The sequence below is a fragment of the Meriones unguiculatus genome, chromosome 18 (assembly GCF_030254825.1).
Source record: "Meriones unguiculatus strain TT.TT164.6M chromosome 18, Bangor_MerUng_6.1, whole genome shotgun sequence".
In the NCBI taxonomy this organism is placed as follows: Eukaryota; Metazoa; Chordata; class Mammalia; order Rodentia; family Muridae; genus Meriones; species Meriones unguiculatus.
This window is the reverse complement of record NC_083365.1, coordinates 75,604,107-75,625,030: the sequence shown is the minus strand read 5'-3', so window position 1 is coordinate 75,625,030 and position 20,924 is coordinate 75,604,107. Positions and strand designations below refer to the sequence as shown.

The 20,924-nt window shown below is 44.3% G+C and overlaps 1 protein-coding gene across 3 annotated transcripts in view; it reads right to left on the bottom strand.

Annotated features, from left to right (window-relative positions):
* Thsd7b (thrombospondin type 1 domain containing 7B) overlaps positions 1-20,924 on the bottom strand; it is an 844,758-nt gene that overhangs the window by 452,478 nt on the left and 371,356 nt on the right. For all 3 annotated transcript variants that reach the window (XM_060372003.1, XM_060372004.1, XM_060372005.1), the window contains exons 6-7: positions 15,694-15,849; positions 5,653-5,850 (exon numbers count right to left, since the gene is read on the bottom strand). In XM_060372003.1, coding sequence (XP_060227986.1) covers positions 5,653-5,850; positions 15,694-15,849 — 354 coding nt within the window. The remainder of the gene's footprint in view (positions 1-5,652; positions 5,851-15,693; positions 15,850-20,924) is intronic.

Here is a 20,924-nt window from a genome sequence, read left to right as displayed (position 1 = left end):
TTTGCTAAAGTGTGGAACAGAGAAGGTATTGACTGCCCTGAGTCAGAAGGGATACTGGGCAGAGCCACATTTGTCCCACCTATAGAATAACTGACCGCTTGACATCTTTGAGACATGGAGGAAGTGGTGACTTGGATCTATAGAAACATTTCCCTAACAGTGTGGAGATTCTTTCAGCCTTTTCTGAGGATGTCACAGACTGACACGTCTTCATTAGTCACCGGTGAAACATGACTGAACCTACTTTAAGTTTGGGAACCAGAGCTTAAGCTGCAGTAACTATAACTCGGAAGGGTTTGGGTCAGCATTTTCACAGCTTCTGAAATGGCCCCTGTGAAGTGCAGAAATGTTCTTCCCACTGAATCAAGAGCCAGCTGTGCTCTCTACCCCATGGACCCACAGTAATGCTAGGATGGCAGGCAGAAAATAACCAAAACTCTACAACTCAAAGCCCTGGAAATCAGTTCCCGCAGCTGGGGAAAGCCACGGGTAACCACTAGACTGGATTCTAGCTGGTTCATAGATAGCGTTCTTGTGTGTGGAGGAAGACGTCTACATCGGAGTCTACCTCTATTGCTCTCTAACCACTTTTTTTTTTTTCAAGAAAGCATTTCTCAGTGAATGTGGAGTTTGTTGCCTGTGAGGGACTAGGAGCTAGACAGATCTGACAAGCAGATGGGTAGAGGGCAGTTAGGTTAGGAAGATGGCAAGGTTTTGGCTACTTCCTCATCCTCCTGACAAAGAGCTGTTGGGCTTTTGTTCCTGTCAGCAGGGCCCTCTTCTGCCTAACCCAGCTGGTCAAACATGTTCACATTCACCTGATTCACTCATTAACTCCCCCCATGACACACTTTGTTTAAACTGACCAACTCAAAGCCAGGGAAGCAGTCTTACAGCACTAAAAACACTTAACTCACTGGTCCCTCTAAGGGGGGGGGGTGTTAGTCCCCTTTCTGGTCTGCAGGGACTCTTTCTCTTTTCCTGTCTCTCTCATCTTTACCTTACCACCTCCTGTGTGTGTGTGTGTGTGTGTGTATGCATTTCTCTCTGTGTTTGTATATTTATGAGTATCTATGCACATGTGTCTGTGTGTATTCCTATGTGAATCTGTGAATTTACCTGTGTGTCTATGTGTGTATGATGTGTGTATTTATGTCTGTGTATGTCTATGTGTTTGTGTGTGTTTCTGTGTGTGTCCAAGTGTGCATGTGCTTGTATGTATGTGTATTGGTGTCTGTCTGTCCATACGTACTTTCTTGCCTCTTCAGTTGTAATAAAGTTGGTGTCTACTGTGTTTGAGTTTTTCCATCTTTTATTACTCATCTGAAAGAGAAAATGTACTGGACCGTGATCTCTAAACTCAATCAATTTGGCTGGACTGGCTACCAGCAAATCCCAGGGATCTTTCCGGTTTCACCTCCCTCGTTCTGGGACTACAGGCATAAACTGCAGAACACAGCTTTTCTAACGTGGTATCTGGGGATCTAGTTAAGAACCTTATGCTTACACGCCCTACACTTCTCCTAAGCATGCCCCTGTGGATCACGTCCCTAAGCTGACCAACTCTAACCCGGGTCAGGAACATCAAACTTTGCTTCATCCAGTTACTTCTCAGCGGCACTGTGGCAGACTGTAACCTTGAGGTTTCTCAGGTAAGGGTGTGAACACGCTTTTTGAGAAGAGAAGAGGAACAGGCAGGACACCAATAACAGTCCGGAAGAGAGGTGGGCACAGTGGCTTCCTCCAGTCTGTAATCCTAATACTGGAAGTTGGGGCAGGAGATCACAAAATTTGAAGCCAGACTAGGCTACCAAACAAGATCTTGTTTCAAAAGTTTAAACTAAAATGAATAAAAATATAAAGGTAACCCTAAAGAATAACGTGTGTGTGTGTGTGTGTGTGTGTGTGTGTGTGTGTGTGTGTGTTAGTATATAGTTTTCCTACTGTGCAGGAGAGATAACCCCAGGTTTAAAGCCTTTGCTCTGTAGTGTGTGAAGAATACAGTTTGGATCCCCTGAACCCAAGCAAATGCCTGGAAGTTGTGGCAGCTGGCCTATACTTCCAGAGCACAGAAGGTAGACAGACAGGCTGAAGCAATCAGAGCCGCTTTAACCGAGAGACCCAGCATCAGTGAATAAGGTAAAATGCAACTCAGGAAAGCTTGCAACATCAACCTTAGGTCTGCACATGCATACACACACCTGTATTCACAAGCCTGAGAACACACATACAAGCACACATGCATAACGCACGCGCGCGCACACACACACACACACACACACACACACACACACACACAAACAGGAGGGGGAAAATCCCTCAGCTTCTAAGTTTGAGTGGAACAGGATATTTGTGGGGTTATTTTCCTGTATATTTCCATTCAGAGTCCTGACAGGGACTTATAGAAAGACCTAAGGAAGACAAAGCAAGCTTCCCTTGGGAATTCTAGTAGGCTTCAAGTCTGATTAGATCTAATATGAGTTTCGGAGTTTCTCATATCAAGTATAAGACAATTTCTTCTGGCTGCATTCAGTTAGCTTGAAATAAACTCTAAAACAAAAAGTCTGCAAAGCAATTGATAAACTCAGGGTAATAACTATCAACTGTCACAAGCCAAGAAACTCACAAGAAACCTGATTTCAAACATTCCTTTCTCAACCACTTAACTGAGCAGCAGCTTTGTCAATGTAGCAGTTATGTGAGGGCCCTGTAACAGTGGGTAATCTGACAGGAACTTTCTCTGACAAACCCTCATAGCCAGTTCCAGAGGGACATGACACGGCCAGGTACAGCCACTGAAGATACACCCCGACCATGTTAGCAAGTTCTCATGAGCAGGAGCTGGTTTCCGGTATCATGAGGTCCGCATGTGTCTGTCACCATGACGGTGCCTGCGGCCTCACAAACAATGAAGCTTATCCAGGTATTTAAAAATCCACAGACTTCAATGAGCTCATGAGAGCAATTATAAATTCCAACTCTTTCCAGCAAAGGAGACTGTGTCAGTCAAAAGGTAAATTTAAGTCCTTTCATAGAAATAAGTAACAGAGCCCTGAAACTGCTGTGTCATGGTAAAGAGCCCTACAACCACTGAAGGGGGCATAGTATGTACTATGGGGGAGCCTTTAATGCTGTCGACCTAGGTTGTCATGACAACTTTCCAGTACCTGCTTTGAGATGAGCAAAGTACAGTGAGCAGCTGCTATGGAACCCACCGCAATGGGTCTTCTGTGCTCTCAGATGAAGGATGGGGGGCAGGTAACTGCTCATTCGAATCCTCAGCACTGTCTCCACTGTACAGTACCGTTGTGTGCCCCATTTCCACAGACCAGAGCAGAAGATATGCACGCGAAGCTTTGAAAAGTAAGGTGCCAGGGGTGTCCCTAATCATATTCATCTGCCTGCTTTACCCCTCCAAATCTTAGCACTCAAAGGTGGTTTAGATTCCCTCCTCCGGAGACTTAAAGAAAACTATTCTTCCATAAATTAAATAATTTGACTATCTCACAGGTAGAGGGTGGGGTTAAAATTCCAGGCAGGGTGGAGGGAAGGCCAGGATCGAACTGGCCACATTGGACTTCAGACAGACATCACAGTCAATACAGAACATTTTTCAAGTCAGAGACCTCTGTCCACACCTTACTAGCTGTGGAGAAACTCTTCACCGGCAGGCTGTCCTACAATTCAAGTCCACGTCCACGAACTATTTTCTTGGAAATGGCATCGGGTCTAACCTCTTATACTTGAATAACCATAGCCCAGATTGCCACCCACTCTTTAAATCAGGCTTCTCACAAACTTTTTCTCACACTCCGAAATTTTCCCAGATAGCTTAAAGGACTCTAGAAAACATATCACATGCATTTGCAGCTTTACTATAAAGAATATGATAAGATATACAGATAAATAGCTAGATGGGAGAGAAGAACTGGCAAGACCAGACATCTTTACACCTGTGCGGGCACAGACAGAGGAGATGCACAGGGTAAGAAGCCATTCAGTTGGGTTCAGGGCATCCAGGCTCTCTCTGGGCACATCGTTCTGAGTTCTGCCCACATTTCCACATAGACACATGGAAGGAAGTTCTGCTCTCTGAACTCCATACTCCAGGGGTTTTATGGGAGTTTTTGCCAACAGGGATGATTAATAATGAGCCCATGCCCAACCTGTCTCCACTACCTTATGGCTGAGGATTAGGAATAAAAGTACCAAACTTCTCGTAATGATTTGATCTTTCTGGGGAATAGTTACACATAGAAGCCAATCCAGAGTCATGTTGTTAGAATAAAGGACATTTCTATCACCCTGAAAACTGCCAGGGACTCATAGCTTCAGGTCATGAGTCAACATCAAAGATTAAGTAATAGAGCGAAGACTCTCAGAACCCAGACTCCCCAAGAAATCACTAGGAGTCCAGAATGAGTCTACGAAGAACCAGGGAATTGAGTTTCCTTATTGAAAGTTATAATACAAGGAGAACATCATGGAAGTGAGCTTGGTTGCTAGCACTAATAAGGCACACTTGCCCCCATGTAAACATTACGAGGTTGTATTGGAAGCAGTGACTATTAGCTCCAACTATTTACTGCAGTGATTGCAATCTGCTGTTGCCTTCTATTTAATTAAGCAACCATCTGGTTTCTGCAGGGAAACAATAAATCATTTAATAAGAAAATGTACATTTGCCCACTTACGTTAGCAATTTTAGAGAAAGAAAAAGAGGAGAAAGAAGTGAAGGAGAAAGGCAGGAGAGAGAAGAGGGAGGAAGAAATTAGAGGAAGGAAGAGCTTCCAGATGTCAGCCTGTGAGGGTGTTAATATCCATGCTGAATCTGCTTTGCAATTTCCTCCCATTCTGTGGATTACTTCACCCTGTAAGTCAAAACATTTCATCCCACACACAGAGCATCGTGAGCGGGGCCTTGCACAGCAGAGCTGATTAGGAGACTCGCTCTGCATCCTCTGAGAGACGGAGTTCTTTCTAATCTCCAGGATAAAGATTTTTAAATGTCACTTTTCTCACTGCCATATGACTTACATATTTTTAAACCGCACTTCATTTCCAACAAGCATTGTACCAAAAGCTCGGTGATCAAGGACAGACATCATTGTTAATAATTGCACAAATCCTGACAGCTTATATTTAAAAATAGCTTGTTGAAAATGTTAGCATTATATCGGAACTGATTCTGGTCTAACATTATATAAATGAAAAGGTTTCACTTAATCTTTTTTTTTCCTCCTCTTTTCTTTTTAACCCTGGCATCTTTAACAGGTATCATTTTGTTAACACTTAATAAAGGCATGTCATAAATGATCTTAACAAAAGAATATAAAACTTGTCCGGCATTCATAAGCTGGAACAGTTTTGTTTGCTATTTGTCTTGATAAATTAAAAAGAAATCTCCAAAGAATTCTGTGGGTTCAGAGTGGCATACTTAAGCATAACAAAACAGTGCATTTAGTGATAGTTTATGGTTCTCACATGACGGGATCACAGCCAACCCTACAGCAATTTGTCACCCAATTCACCATAAACACCCGAACATGGGAAAGATGGAGCTTCTCTCCCGTCACCAAAACAAACCCTTTGCAGAGTAGCACTGCTCCTGGTTTGGTGTAATTCAACCATCAGTGTGTAGCTGCCTCCCACCTCGTTCATTTTGACAGACAGCCTTCAGGATGCGATGTCCCGGGCCACACTTCCCATGATCGGGGATGCAAATCCCTTCTGAAGCAAGCCATCTATGACACATTGGATCCTCGCACGGCACAGACTCTGTCAGATGAGGGCACTGCCCCATGGGCCCTGTAGACTCCATGAGCACATGGCGCCGTCTCAGTCTAAAGCCTGAAAGGAGAAAGAAAGCAAGATTTTTAGTATTTAACCCTGATCCAGTAAAGGCAAAGAGGCAGATGCTGGGCAGCAGATGAAATTTCCGTGCAAAACACTTGCAGCTCTGAAACGTTATCTTGACATATTTTATGTGATGAAGGAATATAAAATGAAAAAAAGAGAAAATGTGGAAAAGAATGAGAGTGCAAAAGTGTCTTCTGAGAGAACTTGGACAAGCCAGATGGAATTAGATAAAACAATGAAGGAGGTGCATCCAATGTTCTCAATAATCCAGGAGCATCAATGAAGACCGCAGGAGCCACCAACAAATACTTCCACATTTCCTTTCTGCTGATGCTTTCTGCATCTTTGCTGCTTTATAGTAAATCTTTGTGTATGCCTAGTGCCAACCATTTGTGGCTTCCTGCTTTGAGAGTTTCCAGTACAGTTTCTTTAAGAGAGGACCTAACCCCCCTGCTCAGATTATAGCCCATTAGTAGCCCATTAGGCAGCTCAGTCTTCAAGTGGGTACCCTAACAAGGGGAACAGGGACTGTATCTGACATGAACTCAGTGGCTGGCTCTTTGATCACTCTGAGTGGGGAGCAACCTTGCCAGGCCACAGAGGAAGACAATGCAGCCAGTCCTGATGAGACTTGATAAGCTAGGGTCAGATAGAAGGGGAGAAGGACCTCCCCTATCAGTGGACTAGGGCAGGGACATGGGGGGAAAGGGAGGAAGGGTGGGACTGGGAGGAGATGAAGGAGGAGGCTATAGCCTTGATACAAAGTGAATAAATTGTAATAAATAATAAATAAATAAAAATGTTTAAAAAGATTTTCATATCAGCATGTCTATATAGGCACTGTTTCTAGGGCCTCATTCTCTACCCTAACTAGACATTGGTTCTCAAATTCACAAAGTCAGAGTACATAGTATTTACATAGACATAAGTCTTAAAATGCTACAGAGTCACGAACTATACTTTAACAGGTGAAAGGCAGGAAGAAAAGATCAACTATAAAATTGTCAAATGTGATGAGTACAGGAAAAAGGAGTGTGGGCTTCCTGTAAAAGGCTGTCTAGTATTCAGCTTTCTTGAGCTGTTACCATAAGAGAACATGGATACTCTCTTAATACATCTTCCTATTTGTCTTACACCCACCCTGACCTCTGACTCACTCCAGAGGAGAGGATGATGTTGAAATTTTCATCCTCTTATCTCGACTTCCTAGTGCTAGGGTTCTAGGCATGTATCACTGGGCCTGGCTCGTGCGGTAATGGAGACTGAATTCAGGGCTCCCTCAGTGCTGGGAAAGTGTTCTACCCACTGAGCTCCATCTTTAACCGAAGCCCCTAACTTAATGCCTCCCCTCCCAACGGCTCATGCGTTTGAACTCTGAGTCCCAAGCTGGTAGTGCTGCTTAGTAGATGGTAAAGCTCTAGGAAGTGGAGACGTGCTGGGGACGTGGGCCGCTGCAGGAGGTCCTTGAGGTCCTCACTCCCTGCTCCCTGTCTGCCTCCTGACTGCACATGCAGTCTGCATGTCCCCTTGGATGGCTGTCACCATTCCTTCCCCACCACTTTAGATTTTATCTCTTGAGCTGTAACACCAAATAAACCTGTCTTCTCCTTGACATTCGTGAGGTATTTGGTCACAGCAAGGCAGAAAGCAACTAATAAACTACTTAGACATCATTTAGCCAATGGTTAATATTTCCATGATACTAAAACTGTTAAGTTTAGGGCCAATTAAAACAATAACAATGTATATCACTGTTCTGTTATATTTCAAACAACAGCATTAAAAGACAGCCTACAAGAAGCTTGGCTTTCTTCCTTGGGAACCTCAGAGAGAATTACAAGGCACATACAGGGGACTCAGCTCACGGCATAAATCAAGGACTTCCAAGCTCTTGCCACCACAGGACTCAAATGACCTCTTCTCTTACATGCAACACCTGTGCCATGCTTATTTACTGGCATTTGTTTGTACTTGTTTAGCTCTTATCTTTGAACAAGAAATAGCATGATTTACACTTTGACAGCCATCTTGGAACAAAGCACGGGAAACAGCAGTCTCTGTGGAGAGATTTGGATGTCCGGTTTCTGGAGCTTGAGCCAGTGAGGAGCATATACAGGTTCCCTCTATAAATCATGTTGCATCCATCTTGCCATAAATCTATAGAGTGCATCTCCTCAGTCAATAAATTCTTTTAGGCTCTTTTTCTTCCCATGCTGCCCTTGTCCAGACTTTAAGTAGGATCAAAGTACACCACAAGCTCAGCATAAAATAAGCACCTTGGCTTCTCGTTCTGCTTAACTTAGGTACACGTACTGGCAACCATACCTGCAGTAAAGAGCAGGGGCTTCCCAGGTGTTCTATTCCAGAAGATATACAACAACCAAGTTCACTGTGGCAGGGTCATCCAGCTTCTCACAACTAGCGCATTCTATGTTAGCCAAACAGTGTTATTCAGTAAATATCAACGATCATGTGAGGGGCTGGAGAGATGGCTCAGGGGTTAAGAGCACTGTTTGCCCTTGCTGAGGTCTCTGAGTTCAATTCCCAGCGATACCTTCTTCTGGCATGCAAGCATACATGCAGATAGAGCATTCACATACAAATAAATAAATAAATATTAAAAAAAAAACATGCAATGTTGGTGTCCTGCATTAGGGGAATGGCAACAAACAAATGGCTAACTCTTGCTGATGACCCAAGGGGAAGGGCATGCACAGCAATTAACTGCAACAGCAACAGACGGTTCAATTACATTATTCTCAACTTCAATCCTCTAGATTTACTGTGAGGTTCTCTTCCCATTTTAGATATCTGAAGTCAAAGGCCAGACTGCAGTATATCACTTGTCAGAGAGTGTGTCACGGGAGGCAGGTGGGTAAGAATTTGACCCGAGTTCTAACCCCGCAGACTTGGCTCCTGCCTCTACCTGTTGCTTTGGCCCCTTCAAAGGCACCGTGGGTGAGGCCTGTAGGCTGAGGTTAGACAGACGAAAGCACAGGATTTCAGGCTCTGTGTAGGAAACGGTTACAGTCATTACTTCATGGCCAGAAACTCACCATGCACCTTTGAGGGAGCGAATATCCTCAGGGTTTGGCTATTTTTGTTTGCTTGTTTGTTTACTTATTTTTTTCTATGAGCTCTGAGTAAGTGTAGCATTCTACTATAGTCAAACAGAAAAAACTGAATAGCAGGTTCAAGAGAGCAAGATGGCAGAAGAGTAGTCAACATTTGTTAGGTGAAGACAGAAAATTTTAAAGACACTCATGGGTATATCAAAGTCTGAAGACTATTTCTGCTATGTCATGGACTAACAGTGTCCATGTGAGCTTCCGTAGAGTTATTCATGAAAACATTGTCTTTATGCTAACTCACGGGGCTAGGCTGGTAGACACAGCCATCAGAATGCACAGATGGTAAGACGCTTACTGTATGCTAAGTAGTGCATGTGCTGTTTGTCTCCAGCAGTCCCATGTAGTGGACAAGGGTACTGAGCCAACGAACCTGGTAGGACTGAACTGGAGTGTATGTGTGTGTGTGTGTGTGTGTGTGTGTGTGTGTGTGTGCGCACACATACATTTGCACAGGCCAGAGAACAACCTTGAATGTAATTATGTACCTTATTTTTTAAGACAGGGTATCTCACTGACCTAGGACTCTCCAACATGAGGCTGGCTGGCCAGCAAGCCCCAGGACTCAGCCTGTGTCTGGCAGCCCAGCGCGGGACCAGCACAGCACCACATTTGACTTACTGTACATGGTTCCTTGGAATCGAATTCAGGTCACCATGCTTGTATGATAAGCACTTTACTGTATCAGGCATACCCCCCTTTAGATTAAATCTTTAATTCCAATTGTGTGTGTGTTGGGATACATTTTATAGCATCATGATTACTTTCAAGCCTATTATATCACAGAAAATAAGAAATATTGATAGGGCGAAGTCATCATAAAAACCTTCAACACTTTGGGCAAGAAGTAGGCATAGCCTACTGTCAGTCTCAACACAGACACACAAGTATAGAAAAGAAAAAAATTGTCTGCTAACATGGATATTATGTGAAATAAAACCAAATGATTTAATAGGATTTATATAAATGTAGAACAAGAGCCAACCCAGCAAGCAACAATGGAAAAGGGAAATGTTTCCATTTTAAAATTGGATTTTAGACACATCAGTGATTTCTGACCTCAATTTACTGTCTATATTAATTTTTCAGAACATAAAGGATTTTTTTTTAAAAACAGTTGTCACTTCTTCGTTTAACAGTATTTTTTCCTGTAGGGACTTTGGAGGATCTTCTGCACTGTGGCTGGGGAACAAGCTTCATTGGAGCAGGGTAGGAATCTTTAAAATCCTACATGGAGGCAGGTGGCAATTATGACGCTACTATGAAGGTCTCCATCAAATTCCTCTTCAGAAGGTTGCCTTTCTAGAACTGTCTTCCAGGAACAAGGGTGTCAGGTAAATCTATGTATCAAGAGGAAGTTTTTTAACTGAATCAAATCTATGTGTGGCGCTTATCCATCATCATTTTCTTGGGGCCGATTACCTTTTGCATTTCTCTAATGGTAACACCGGGGGAGATGCTCCTGAGGAACACACAACCTGATCCTATTCAAATTCCTCTGAAGGTGCCGCAGCCTCACTTGACAAGTGCCAACCTGCCAAGCGCTGCACCCCTGTCTGCCTGTCACTGGCGTGATGGAAGGCGCAGGGGCCTGCGAGCACTGACGGGTTTCTAATGCACTGAGCAGCTGTCAGCCACGAGCCTTAGACGCCGCCTGATTGAGAGGTTTCTGATGGAGAACAACAGCCACATAAAGATAATTTCTGTACCACTTTATTCCATCAGATGATAAAACATTTCCTGCCATCTAGTTCCCCCATTGCTTTCTTTTTTTTTTAATTATAATAAAAAGAACAGAATAGAATAAGAAAAAGGCTGGCGATGTGTGTGTTGGATAAAGGGCTCTACCTCCCCATGTCTGTTCCCTTCTTGTTTGTTTGATTCCTCTCAAATCTTCTATTTTCTTTCTGTAAAATATATACCCATATGTGTAACTACTAAACAGTATGTATCTGTATAAACATGTCTCTGCGTATGTATATATGAGAGTACAAAGTAGCCAGGAATTTCTCTACATTTTGGACTTGTGCAAGTGAGTTGGGTGAATTTCTTGAGTAGGGGATTCAGATGCAAATCTGCACACCCATTGTTGTCCCGGGCCTTTTCAACACTTAGTACATGAGCGGTGTGGGCAGGCTCTGCGAGCCTCTAAATCATATTTACTTTGTACCAGTCGCTGACTCTGGCCCAGTCCCTACAGGATCATGGGACAGAAAGAGAGAAGGGACACCCAGACTGACTTCATCCACCCCAGCTGGGAAAAATAACAAGATTGCTCCCATCACCACCACATACTTGGTCTGCCTGTAGGCACAGAATCAATTCCCCAGAGGGAGAACTCCGCTCCCTACTTTTCCCAAGAGGAATTAGAGGCAGGTGGTTCTGCCAGGTTTCAGCAAGACCTGCAGGACTGATTTCTCTCAGCTTCAGGGAATTATTTTATGATAGCAAACTCCCTGCCCTGAATAACAATCACAAAAGCTGCCCATTATTCCTGACTGGTTACTCAGCACTGCAAAAGGAAGCCATCTTCCAGTTTGCACTGAATTCACCTGGTTTCAGTTTGAGCTATATAAAAAAACAAGGGTACTAACGGCGACTCCAGCATGTCCCGAAAGGCTGCAGGACTCCCCCTCCTTCAAGTCATGATTCCCATTGCCTTACACAGTCTTTCAGAACCCAAGACTAAGCCTCTGAAAGAAACCGTTGCTGGGGGAAAATGCATACTCAGCAGTGGTCTGTTACCCCATTTCTACCCACTCCCGTGACTGCACAGACCTTTCCTTTTGACACTAGCGGAACACTAAGCCGGTGCCAGCACCACTGCTGATCTATGGCAGCTCAAGGGTCCATTCTTAGTGGTTATGGGTCCCCTGACTACTTCAGTGCACAACTGGAAGATGTTTTCTATTCTCAGGGATGGATTTGCACCTTGATCCAAATGTCTTTAGCCTTAAGAAAATGAACTGATGGATCTTTGTGTTTGAAAATACACAGTACTGGGGAGAAGGGAATACTGGGGTCAGCCATGACTTAACTATTGCTGATTTTGTTTAGGGGTGTGTGTGTGTGTGTGTGTGTGTGTGTGTGAATATGTGCATGCTTATGCTGTTTCTCATGTGTGAATGCTTGTGTGAAGCAGAGAACAGTCTCTGCTTTTGTTCCTCAGACAGTGCCTAGCTTGGTTTTTGAGACAAGGTCTTTCGTTGCCCTGGAGCTCACAAAGTAGAAAATGCCAGCTGGCCAGGAAGCCCTGTCTCTCTCTGCTTCCTTGCACTGGGACTCTATGTGTGCACCAGTATACACAGCATTTTCTTCATCTGAGTTCTGGGGATCAAACAAAGTCCCTCAAGCTGGTAATGAAAGGACTTTAGCAACTGTGCTGTCCCCATGGCCAAGATTAGCCACTGAGTCACCATAGAGTGTTGGACAAACCGGTCTACTTCTCCAGCCTCCCAGTTGGCCATCCTATGACCATTCATCTCTGTCTGGCAACAACAATGCTAATGCAGAGATGAGCTGAGATTGTCTTCTGAGACTGCCGTAATGGAGTTCTAGAACATGGGGAGGTTAGAAAGACATAAATATATTGTTTCAGAGGCCTCTAAATTAGAAACACTAAATAAGGTAACAACCCATGTTTCTTCTGAGGGCTCCTGGGATGGTTGGGTTCAACGCCTCTCCCAGCTTCTGCTGGATGCTAATTTTTGTCATTCTATGGTATGTACAACTGTGGTTCCAGTGTCTCAATCCTTTTACATGTGACTTTCATCGTTGTTTTCTAAGCCTCTGCATCCTTACATGGTACTCTTCTTTCTGAGAAGGCATTTCTGTTCAAAGTTTTGCTTTTTATAAGACCATCAGTCATTATAATAGGGCTACCTTCCCTCAGTTTCACCCCATTTTAGTGTACTTTGACAAGGACCCTTTTGCAAATGCCATCGTAAATACTTAATGCACATATGTGCTATGACAACTTGAGCACAACCTTCAGGGGACAAATTTCAACATACATGAATGATACATGTACTTTCAGGAGGTAGTGCACTCAGGATAAGTTCCAGTGAGGTGAGAATTCTATGCAAAGGTAGGTTAAGGGAGTACACAAGGAAAAAGAGCTACAGATTTCCCAGAGAGATTTGTTGAGGAAGACTGAGATAAAATTTAAAAGAGTAGTTCTTCAAAGTGTTTTGTGAAAATTTTAGCTCAAGTGAAGATAAATGCAACATAGAAATAGGAAAAGACATATGCTCCAAAATGCCATAAAGAAGCCAATGGACCAGAACAAGAAGACTGACAACTTAATATCTATTGAGTAATCATCTACAAAGTATGGCCCCAAAATTACATTTGCTTTCCCTAAATATCCTTAAGGGACCATCATTACCTTTCTCTCTTCCTCTTCTGTACCCTCAGCCTGGGAAGGTTAAAAGCAGGTGAATCACTCTTTATTCTGGGAACATAGCTTAGGACCTAACCACTAAAGCCATGGTCAGCGAGTGTTTGGGATTGAGCATACAACCCACACAGGTGTGAAGTTCTCCAGAACTCCTGAAACTAATGGAAAAGACATTCTCTACTGCCCTATCTGTTATCTTCAATACAGTTCCCTGTTGAGCTTTGATCTATGAAGATAGCTTACCAAGCTCGCCTACTGCAGAGAATGATGGATGAGATGACCACTTGGAGACCTGAACAGTAAAAAAGATTGAAATGAGAACGTCGAGGGCCCCCGAGATTGTTCATACAGTTGGATGTCATCGCAGTGGCCCTTCTGTTGTCAGCTGTATGAGTTAATAAGTCTCTGATTGAAAACCAGCATGCACTGGGGATCATGTTACTTACATCCATGAGAGTGCCAAGTAAGATGAGGTCTGTTTGGTGTGCTGAGTGCATCCACATCTTTGAAAGCAAAGAAGATGACATTCTATGCAGTGAAATTTATGTGCATGGAAGTCCTGGCTAGAGCAGTTCTAGTCTTGGTAAAGCTTGATGTGGTTTGGATTTTGAGGGAGTTACCTTAAAAGATAGCATGGCAAGATGAAATAAAATAGGTTCTAAGAGCAAAGAGAATGACAAGTTTTAATTATCTATGGAGCACAATTTGTGCCATTAATTTTAATGGAAACTTTTTTGTGTCCATAAAGGTGGAGGCTGTTGAAGGTGCATGGGTACTATTTAGTTTCGCATTGTTATGAACAAATATCTGACAAAAGCAACTTTCCAAAGGAAGCATCCCACGAGTCAGGGAGAGAATGCTGGCCAAAGAGACCCCATCCATGGTGGCTGAACTTTGAGGTCTGGCTAGTTCACCTCTGAGAAGACCAGGAAGTAGGGAGAAATGGAACTATGGCAGCTCAATAGTCCTCAAATCTGTGTTCTCCATTACTCCTGGTCCTAGATGGTCCTCTCAATGCAAACGTTCTATGGCACCTATAAACAGAATCACCAGCTGGAAAGACCGTGTTTGAACACATGAGCTTGTGAGGATATTTACGTCATACAGATTGGTGCAGCCTGCCAGGACCTGTCGATTTCTAAAAGTGTGGAAGAAAAATAAGTTAGTGTCCTCCTGTCCCACATGCAATGCTGTTCTTCTTCTTTTCCCTTACAGTAAGAGTCAGAGTGAAATAGATCCCTGCAGTCCTGGGACATGAACATGGGCATGTGTGGCTGGAAAGCCACGGATGCCCTCACTTGAGATTCCCATGGATGTGCACTGTATCGTGCAGACAGGGCACAAGGATCACCACACTCAGCAGTTGGGCATGTGCTCTTACTTTGCACGTAAAGGAGGATCATAGCTGAGCAAACACCACCTACCATCTAGGAAGTCATCAGATCTTTCTTCATATTAATAAATGGAATATTTTTTTCTCAGCACACCATGCAAGGAGAAAAAAACACTTGTGGAAACTAAACGGTCAGTGAAGGATGGTAATATGCCTCTGGAAATGAGTTTTTTATTAGAGGTAGGGAAGGACATTTTAAATACAAAACGGAAAAAAAGCTAGATTACAATGGCTAACTAAATAAAAACAGAAACCTGAAGATGTTCCTTTAAGCCTGAGGACAGTAAAAACTATCCAACATATGTACAGATATATAATATCCCTTATTAAAAATATAAAAGGTAACACCGGATGTTAAATGTAAAGATCTGAAACTACACCCCTAACAAGAATGGTTGGCTTATGGTGACTACATGAGTCACTAAGAACTTCAGTGTAACCATCACTGATATGGAACAGGAACATATATACGTGTCCACACATACAGAAGATCTCGTACAGGCCAAGCCTATAACCCAAATTCCCTGTGTAGCCAAGAATGACTTTGAACTTCTAATCCCCCATCTCTACTACCCCAGGGCCAGGAGTAAAGACATCTACCAGCAAGCCTGGTATATGTGGTACTGCTTTGCACATGCTGGGCCAGAAGTCCACAGCCTATGCTGCATCACTAGAGCCAACACTATTCCCAACTGGGTAGCGGTCACTTGCTCAGCTAAGAGCCTAACATAAAAGTCAAGCAAGGTCAGACTCTGTGCTCCACAGGAATGTCCTCAGCTGCCTCCAGAACAGCTGAGTGCTGCCAAGCCTGAGCCAGTTATCTAAATACAAACAAACCCTGTCTTAAGCGGGCTTAGTCTGCTGCAGAGCAATGTGTACACTGGAAGAGAATGATGCATGCCATAGGCACTCACCTTTTTTTCCCTGAGGATCACGGCAGTTTTCATGAACACACGGGCCCCAGGATGACCAGGAGGACACTATGCAATCCATCGAGCAAGGGATGTTGCAGAGCTGGGAGGCTGAGGGGGCGGGCCCCGAACATGATGTGCTTTCCACAGGTCTAGAGACTAAAGGACAAAAAAAAAAAAATAAACGCCTGCGTCACATTCTTTGGACTTTCCTAAAATTGTTCATATCTTTACCAGGTTTACGATTCTAAACAGCATATGCAGTCAAGACAAACACTTTCTAAAATGAAGGTTTACTTCTGTATTATTAGCCTTGGGGATGAGTAAAGAAAAAGACAGAGGCAGAGGGCATGCACTTGAGATTGCTGTATCACAAAGGACTCCAGGGGAATTCAAGAGAACAGGGGAAATACCACAGACACAAATTATCCAGAGGTATGATTTAAAACTGAATTAAATGGCTTGGTGAAGTTTCAAGAAGAGTCTCTCTTAACTATATAAATGACTGGGTCGCTGTGAAAAATACCAAAATCGAACCCCTAAGGTGAAGTGTTTAGCATAACCAATCTACTGCTGGCTCCCCAGAGGGGTGGAGCTGGCAAAGACAGAAGAAAAATGGTTCTTCCGACAAGAAGAAAAATGGGACCCTAACTGCAGTTCTGGCTCAAGAAAGCAGTTTCCTAACTTGGTTACCCAGAGCTTGAGGCTCCAGGGAGGAAGAACTTCCAGGTGTACAGACAGGGGCCTGAGCAGGGTCCCCTTCCGATGCTGTCACTGTCCCTCAGTGGTGTTCGCCATCCTCTGCCTGCAGATCCTCAGCACAGTTCCTGGCCTTTGTGGAAATTTAACAGTGGAAACTGAGGGCCCTGGAAATGCTCACTAAGGGCTCAGGTGTCTACCTTGACTGCAGCAGGATGTGCTACAGATGAATTTTAGGATAGACCCATGTGTACATCAGCAGGGGAGTGGCTAACGGGGGATTTCAGGAAAGGAGAATAAAATGCAGATTCTAAGAAAGGTGAAAGAAATAATGGAGCAAGAAGGGATAAGTGAGTGGGTAGGGTAGAAAGGGTAGAGGAGGGGTACAGAAAAAGAAAGTTTACATTAAAGAGCTTTGAACATGCCGTATGGGGACTGGGCAGTGGTGGGGCACGCCATTAACCCCAGCACTCGGGAGGCAGAGGCAGGAGAGTCTCTATGAGTTCGAAGCCAGCCGGGTCTACAGAGTGAGTTCTAGGACATCCAGAGCTACCCAGAGAAACACTGTCTAGAAAAAAATGGTGCCGTATTTTACTTCTACTTCTACTGTAGAAGTGCCTGAATACATATGTAGATGAAAAGGGTCCCCTAAACCATCTCAAATATTGACAACTGCTGTCATTGCTCTTGGTTCCCCTCCAGAACTTGGTGGCAAGACCCTACCAATGGAGGCACCATACACATGAGTCCCAGAATGTGGATAAATGAAGCTGTTGTCAACCTGGCAGCTTTATCCCTACTGGCTAGCTTTCATTGTGCTGGCAAGTTCTGAGCATACCACCAGGGGAGCAAAGTTGTCTTCAGTATACCCAGCTGTGAACCATATGAGCCACAGTAAAAAAAAATAGTAAGAGAGTAAAGCAAGGAGGTAGTATTTAGGGAGAGAAAAATGGCTAACAGATTGGGGGCCAATGTGAACCTAGCATATGGGAAGCATCTCTGAAATCCTCATAATGAAACACTGTTTTCAGTACAATGAGTATGTACTAATCCTTAAAGTGTACATCAGAAACAACATTCAAATATAAAGCTGTTCACTTTTCTTACACAGAGGAACCTCCTGTCGAGTAAGCCTGGAGACATCACAAACTTTGTGAGCAGCTGATTCAGTTCTGGAAGTTTTATCTCCTGACTGGCTTGTACGGTCTGGCATTTCCTTCCACGGGAGCAGAGTGAAAAGGCCTCAAAGGTGGGAAGCAGTGTGGTGTGAGGGGATTGGGTGGTGAGTCACACCACTTCCTCCGCTTCGTTGCTCTCTCCTGGCATGGAAGAATCAGGAGTGGTGAAGCTTGCGATCTACCATGACTCTGAGCAGAGGAGCTACAGGGCTAACAAATACTGTCATGGCAAAGACACTGTGTGTGTGTCCGGTGGGGTGAGCAGAGACACAGTCTGCATCACTTGTAAAAGTTACTGAAGGGATTGTGAAAACAACATCAGTAGTTTATTTGCAATTTAAGTTTATCAAACAGATTCGATTTGACATAAAATGAGAACGTCAAGGGCAAAGTTAGATTGCCAATATGAATGTGAAAATACGTATGGCATAGAATGGGGGCAAGGAAAGAAGGAGAGAGCAGACATTGGGGAGTGGGTGGAGCTGCCCAGGGATATTGAAGAGAGGACATGATAAAACAAAGATTATACTACAGTTGTCAGTGGGATGTGAACCAAAACTAGAGATGGATCAATAAGACGGCTGGCCACAGAGGAGGTAAGCTACACAGACACATATCCACTGAGCCAATAGCTCAGACACTGTAAACGATGGAGTCACCATTGAAACCAGTCATTCTTAGGTACTGTCTGTGTTCAAAGAATTCTCCACCAGCAGGGGTGAGTCGGGCAACAGATTAACAGACAGAGGAAGGATTGGCACCTGAGTATCCCATAAAAAAATACTGAAGCTAGATGTCTTAATGTTAAAATGTGTTTGTCTCCCATCCTATGTTTGTTGGTATTTGTTCCCAGAAACATTAAAAAAAAACCTCTTGCAGCTGATCAGAAGGAAGTGGGTGTGGCAGCTAGTCTAATCACTTCCTGAACATGCACAGTGCCTGCCAAGCACAGGGCAGAACATCAAACAGAAACTGACACGTTCAGTTTGGGTAGACGCTCTCTGAGATACGTGTTCTGAAATACCTCTAGTTTTAAAATAATAGAACTATGGTGTAGAAGTGTCAGCAATTCAAGTGCAAAGTTTGACTCTCAGGAGCTTTGTGGGTGGCTCAGAACCCACCAAAACTCTAGCTCCAGGGGATCTGACACCTTCTAGCTTCTGTGGGCCCTGCATTCACATGCACATATGCTTCAAGACACGCAGAGACAGAATTAAAAACGATGAGAATAACTGAAAAATCATCTTAGCCCACTTGCCTGCAAGCCTAGCTAGGGAACGGCAGAGACAAAATCTGGAACCAGGCAGTGTGGCCTCTGAGCAGTTTCCAGGAACCGCCTCGCCAGGTGGTGTTGTCCTTCACCCCTTCCTGCCCGCTATGTAGGAGGCACATTTGGGTTAGCCCTGAACTGCTGCTCTCTCACACTGCTCACCTAGCGTTCCCAGGAACAGCCTGTGTTAGAAATTCAGCGTCACGATGGAAGAGAACTCGCCAAAAAAGCCCGGACGGTGTGCCAGGGACCCACAGCGGGCTATTCTTCAAGGCCACGCCATTGCGCCCCAGTGTGTAAAACTCAGGGCGGCCGCTCTCAGGAGGGGCATGCAGAGCCAGGCACACAGACATGTTAACGCTGTATTGTTGATGGAAGAGTGACAACCATGAGTAAAGCAAGCCAAGACCCTCAGAGAACCATGTCCCACTGGGATCGGATCCAGGCGCCCCGCAAGATGTCAAGGATGTGGCATCTATTGCCACGTCTCCCCTCTCCATACCAGGCAGATAACATATCACACATGAGCACTGAGAAGGCCCCCAGACAGCTCCGCTTTAGGTGAATCAGTGGAAGCTGCCCCATCCCGGTTTCTGATGATTGTCATGAGAGCTGACACTACTCAACCTGCCAGCACAGTATCAACCAGGAACATGGTGGAATCTTACTAAGCCTCGTGGGAAGCTCCCAGAATTCCTGGAGGGAAGGCTCCTGGATACAAGTGCAGTCAGAAGGAGACAGGGGAACATGTTCCAGATCTGAGTCTGTCCGGACATCCTCACCCACAGTTATACACCTGCTTAACTTTGAAGAGAAGCTGAGGATAAGCCAGTGGCTAAGGGGTTAAGTTCCCTGAAGTTCTTTTGCATAAATACCTAACTGCCAATTAATAGACTGTTAGACAGTGCAAGTAACGTGAAATTCGAAAGTAGCCAGGGTTACTATTACCTGGAAAAAAAAATCAGGGAGTAATTTCCTGGAGGACTCCACAGCAACGTATTAGAGGCCCAGGGGTAAGATGAAATCAGTCATTTTTCTTCAGCACCTGCTGCTTTGATGGACAGTCACTCTTAATCTATATCAATAAATTTTTCCGGCCCTGGGGATACATCTAAGCTGCTTCACCTAGGCGCTGAATCGATGTGTCTGGGTCAACCGAGTTCCTTCCTGACCCCAAGCCCCACCCCAGGACACACCTGCACCAGAAATAAATCATGACATCACAAAGCACTTAGCAGCTTCAGAACACGAGAGAAGGGTATGTCTGCAGCTATTGACCGTTAGGGCTGAGGTCAATCAATCAATTTGACTGAAAAAACAAAACTGAACTCCAAAGAGTCAAGTGGTTTGCACAATTTCATTCTCAAATCCAGAGGAGAGCAGGTCCTGAGCCTTAGGCCAGGAAACAAACTCACCCCCATCTGTCTTTCATTTTCTTTCTATAAAATGAAGGCATCAGTCAAGACAGGATAGCCTTCCTGTGAGTCACAATCTGTGAGAGGAAGCCAGAGACAGGACAGGTCCAAGGAACTGTAAATGCTCCAGGCTCAAATTAACCCATTAAACTAGAACCAGTGAATGCTTCCAGCTCGATTCGACCCTTTAAACTAGACTTAAACTTTTCTTTATACCTCCACTTCAGAATTCAAACCTAGGCCCAGATCTGGCCCATGGAGAGGAGAGAGAGAAACTCAAATGTGCTCTGTCCCAGAAGACTAATAGTGTTTTACTCCTTACTCATGCACAAGAATGTTCTGATTGCAGGATCTCTGGGAGTGAGTAAGGTGGAGATGCCCCTTGCTGGGAGCCTTCATTTGCCCTGGGTCCAACTCCAGCTAGAGCATTTGAAGTAAGAATTGCTGCTTTCCTGGTCACTGCACTTTCTCCTGTGAAGTGACTGTTAGCTGACCCTGTCATCTCAGACACAGTGAATCCCCAGTCAGCGAAAACCTTTCTTTCTGATTTTTCTTTTTCTAGCTGGCTTTCGATACGGACACCTGGAAGTTTCTGCCACCAGTGCCCCAGCACTGACCACCTGCTGGACTGAAGACAGCACCAACAATCAGGTCTCATAAGCTGCATGGGCT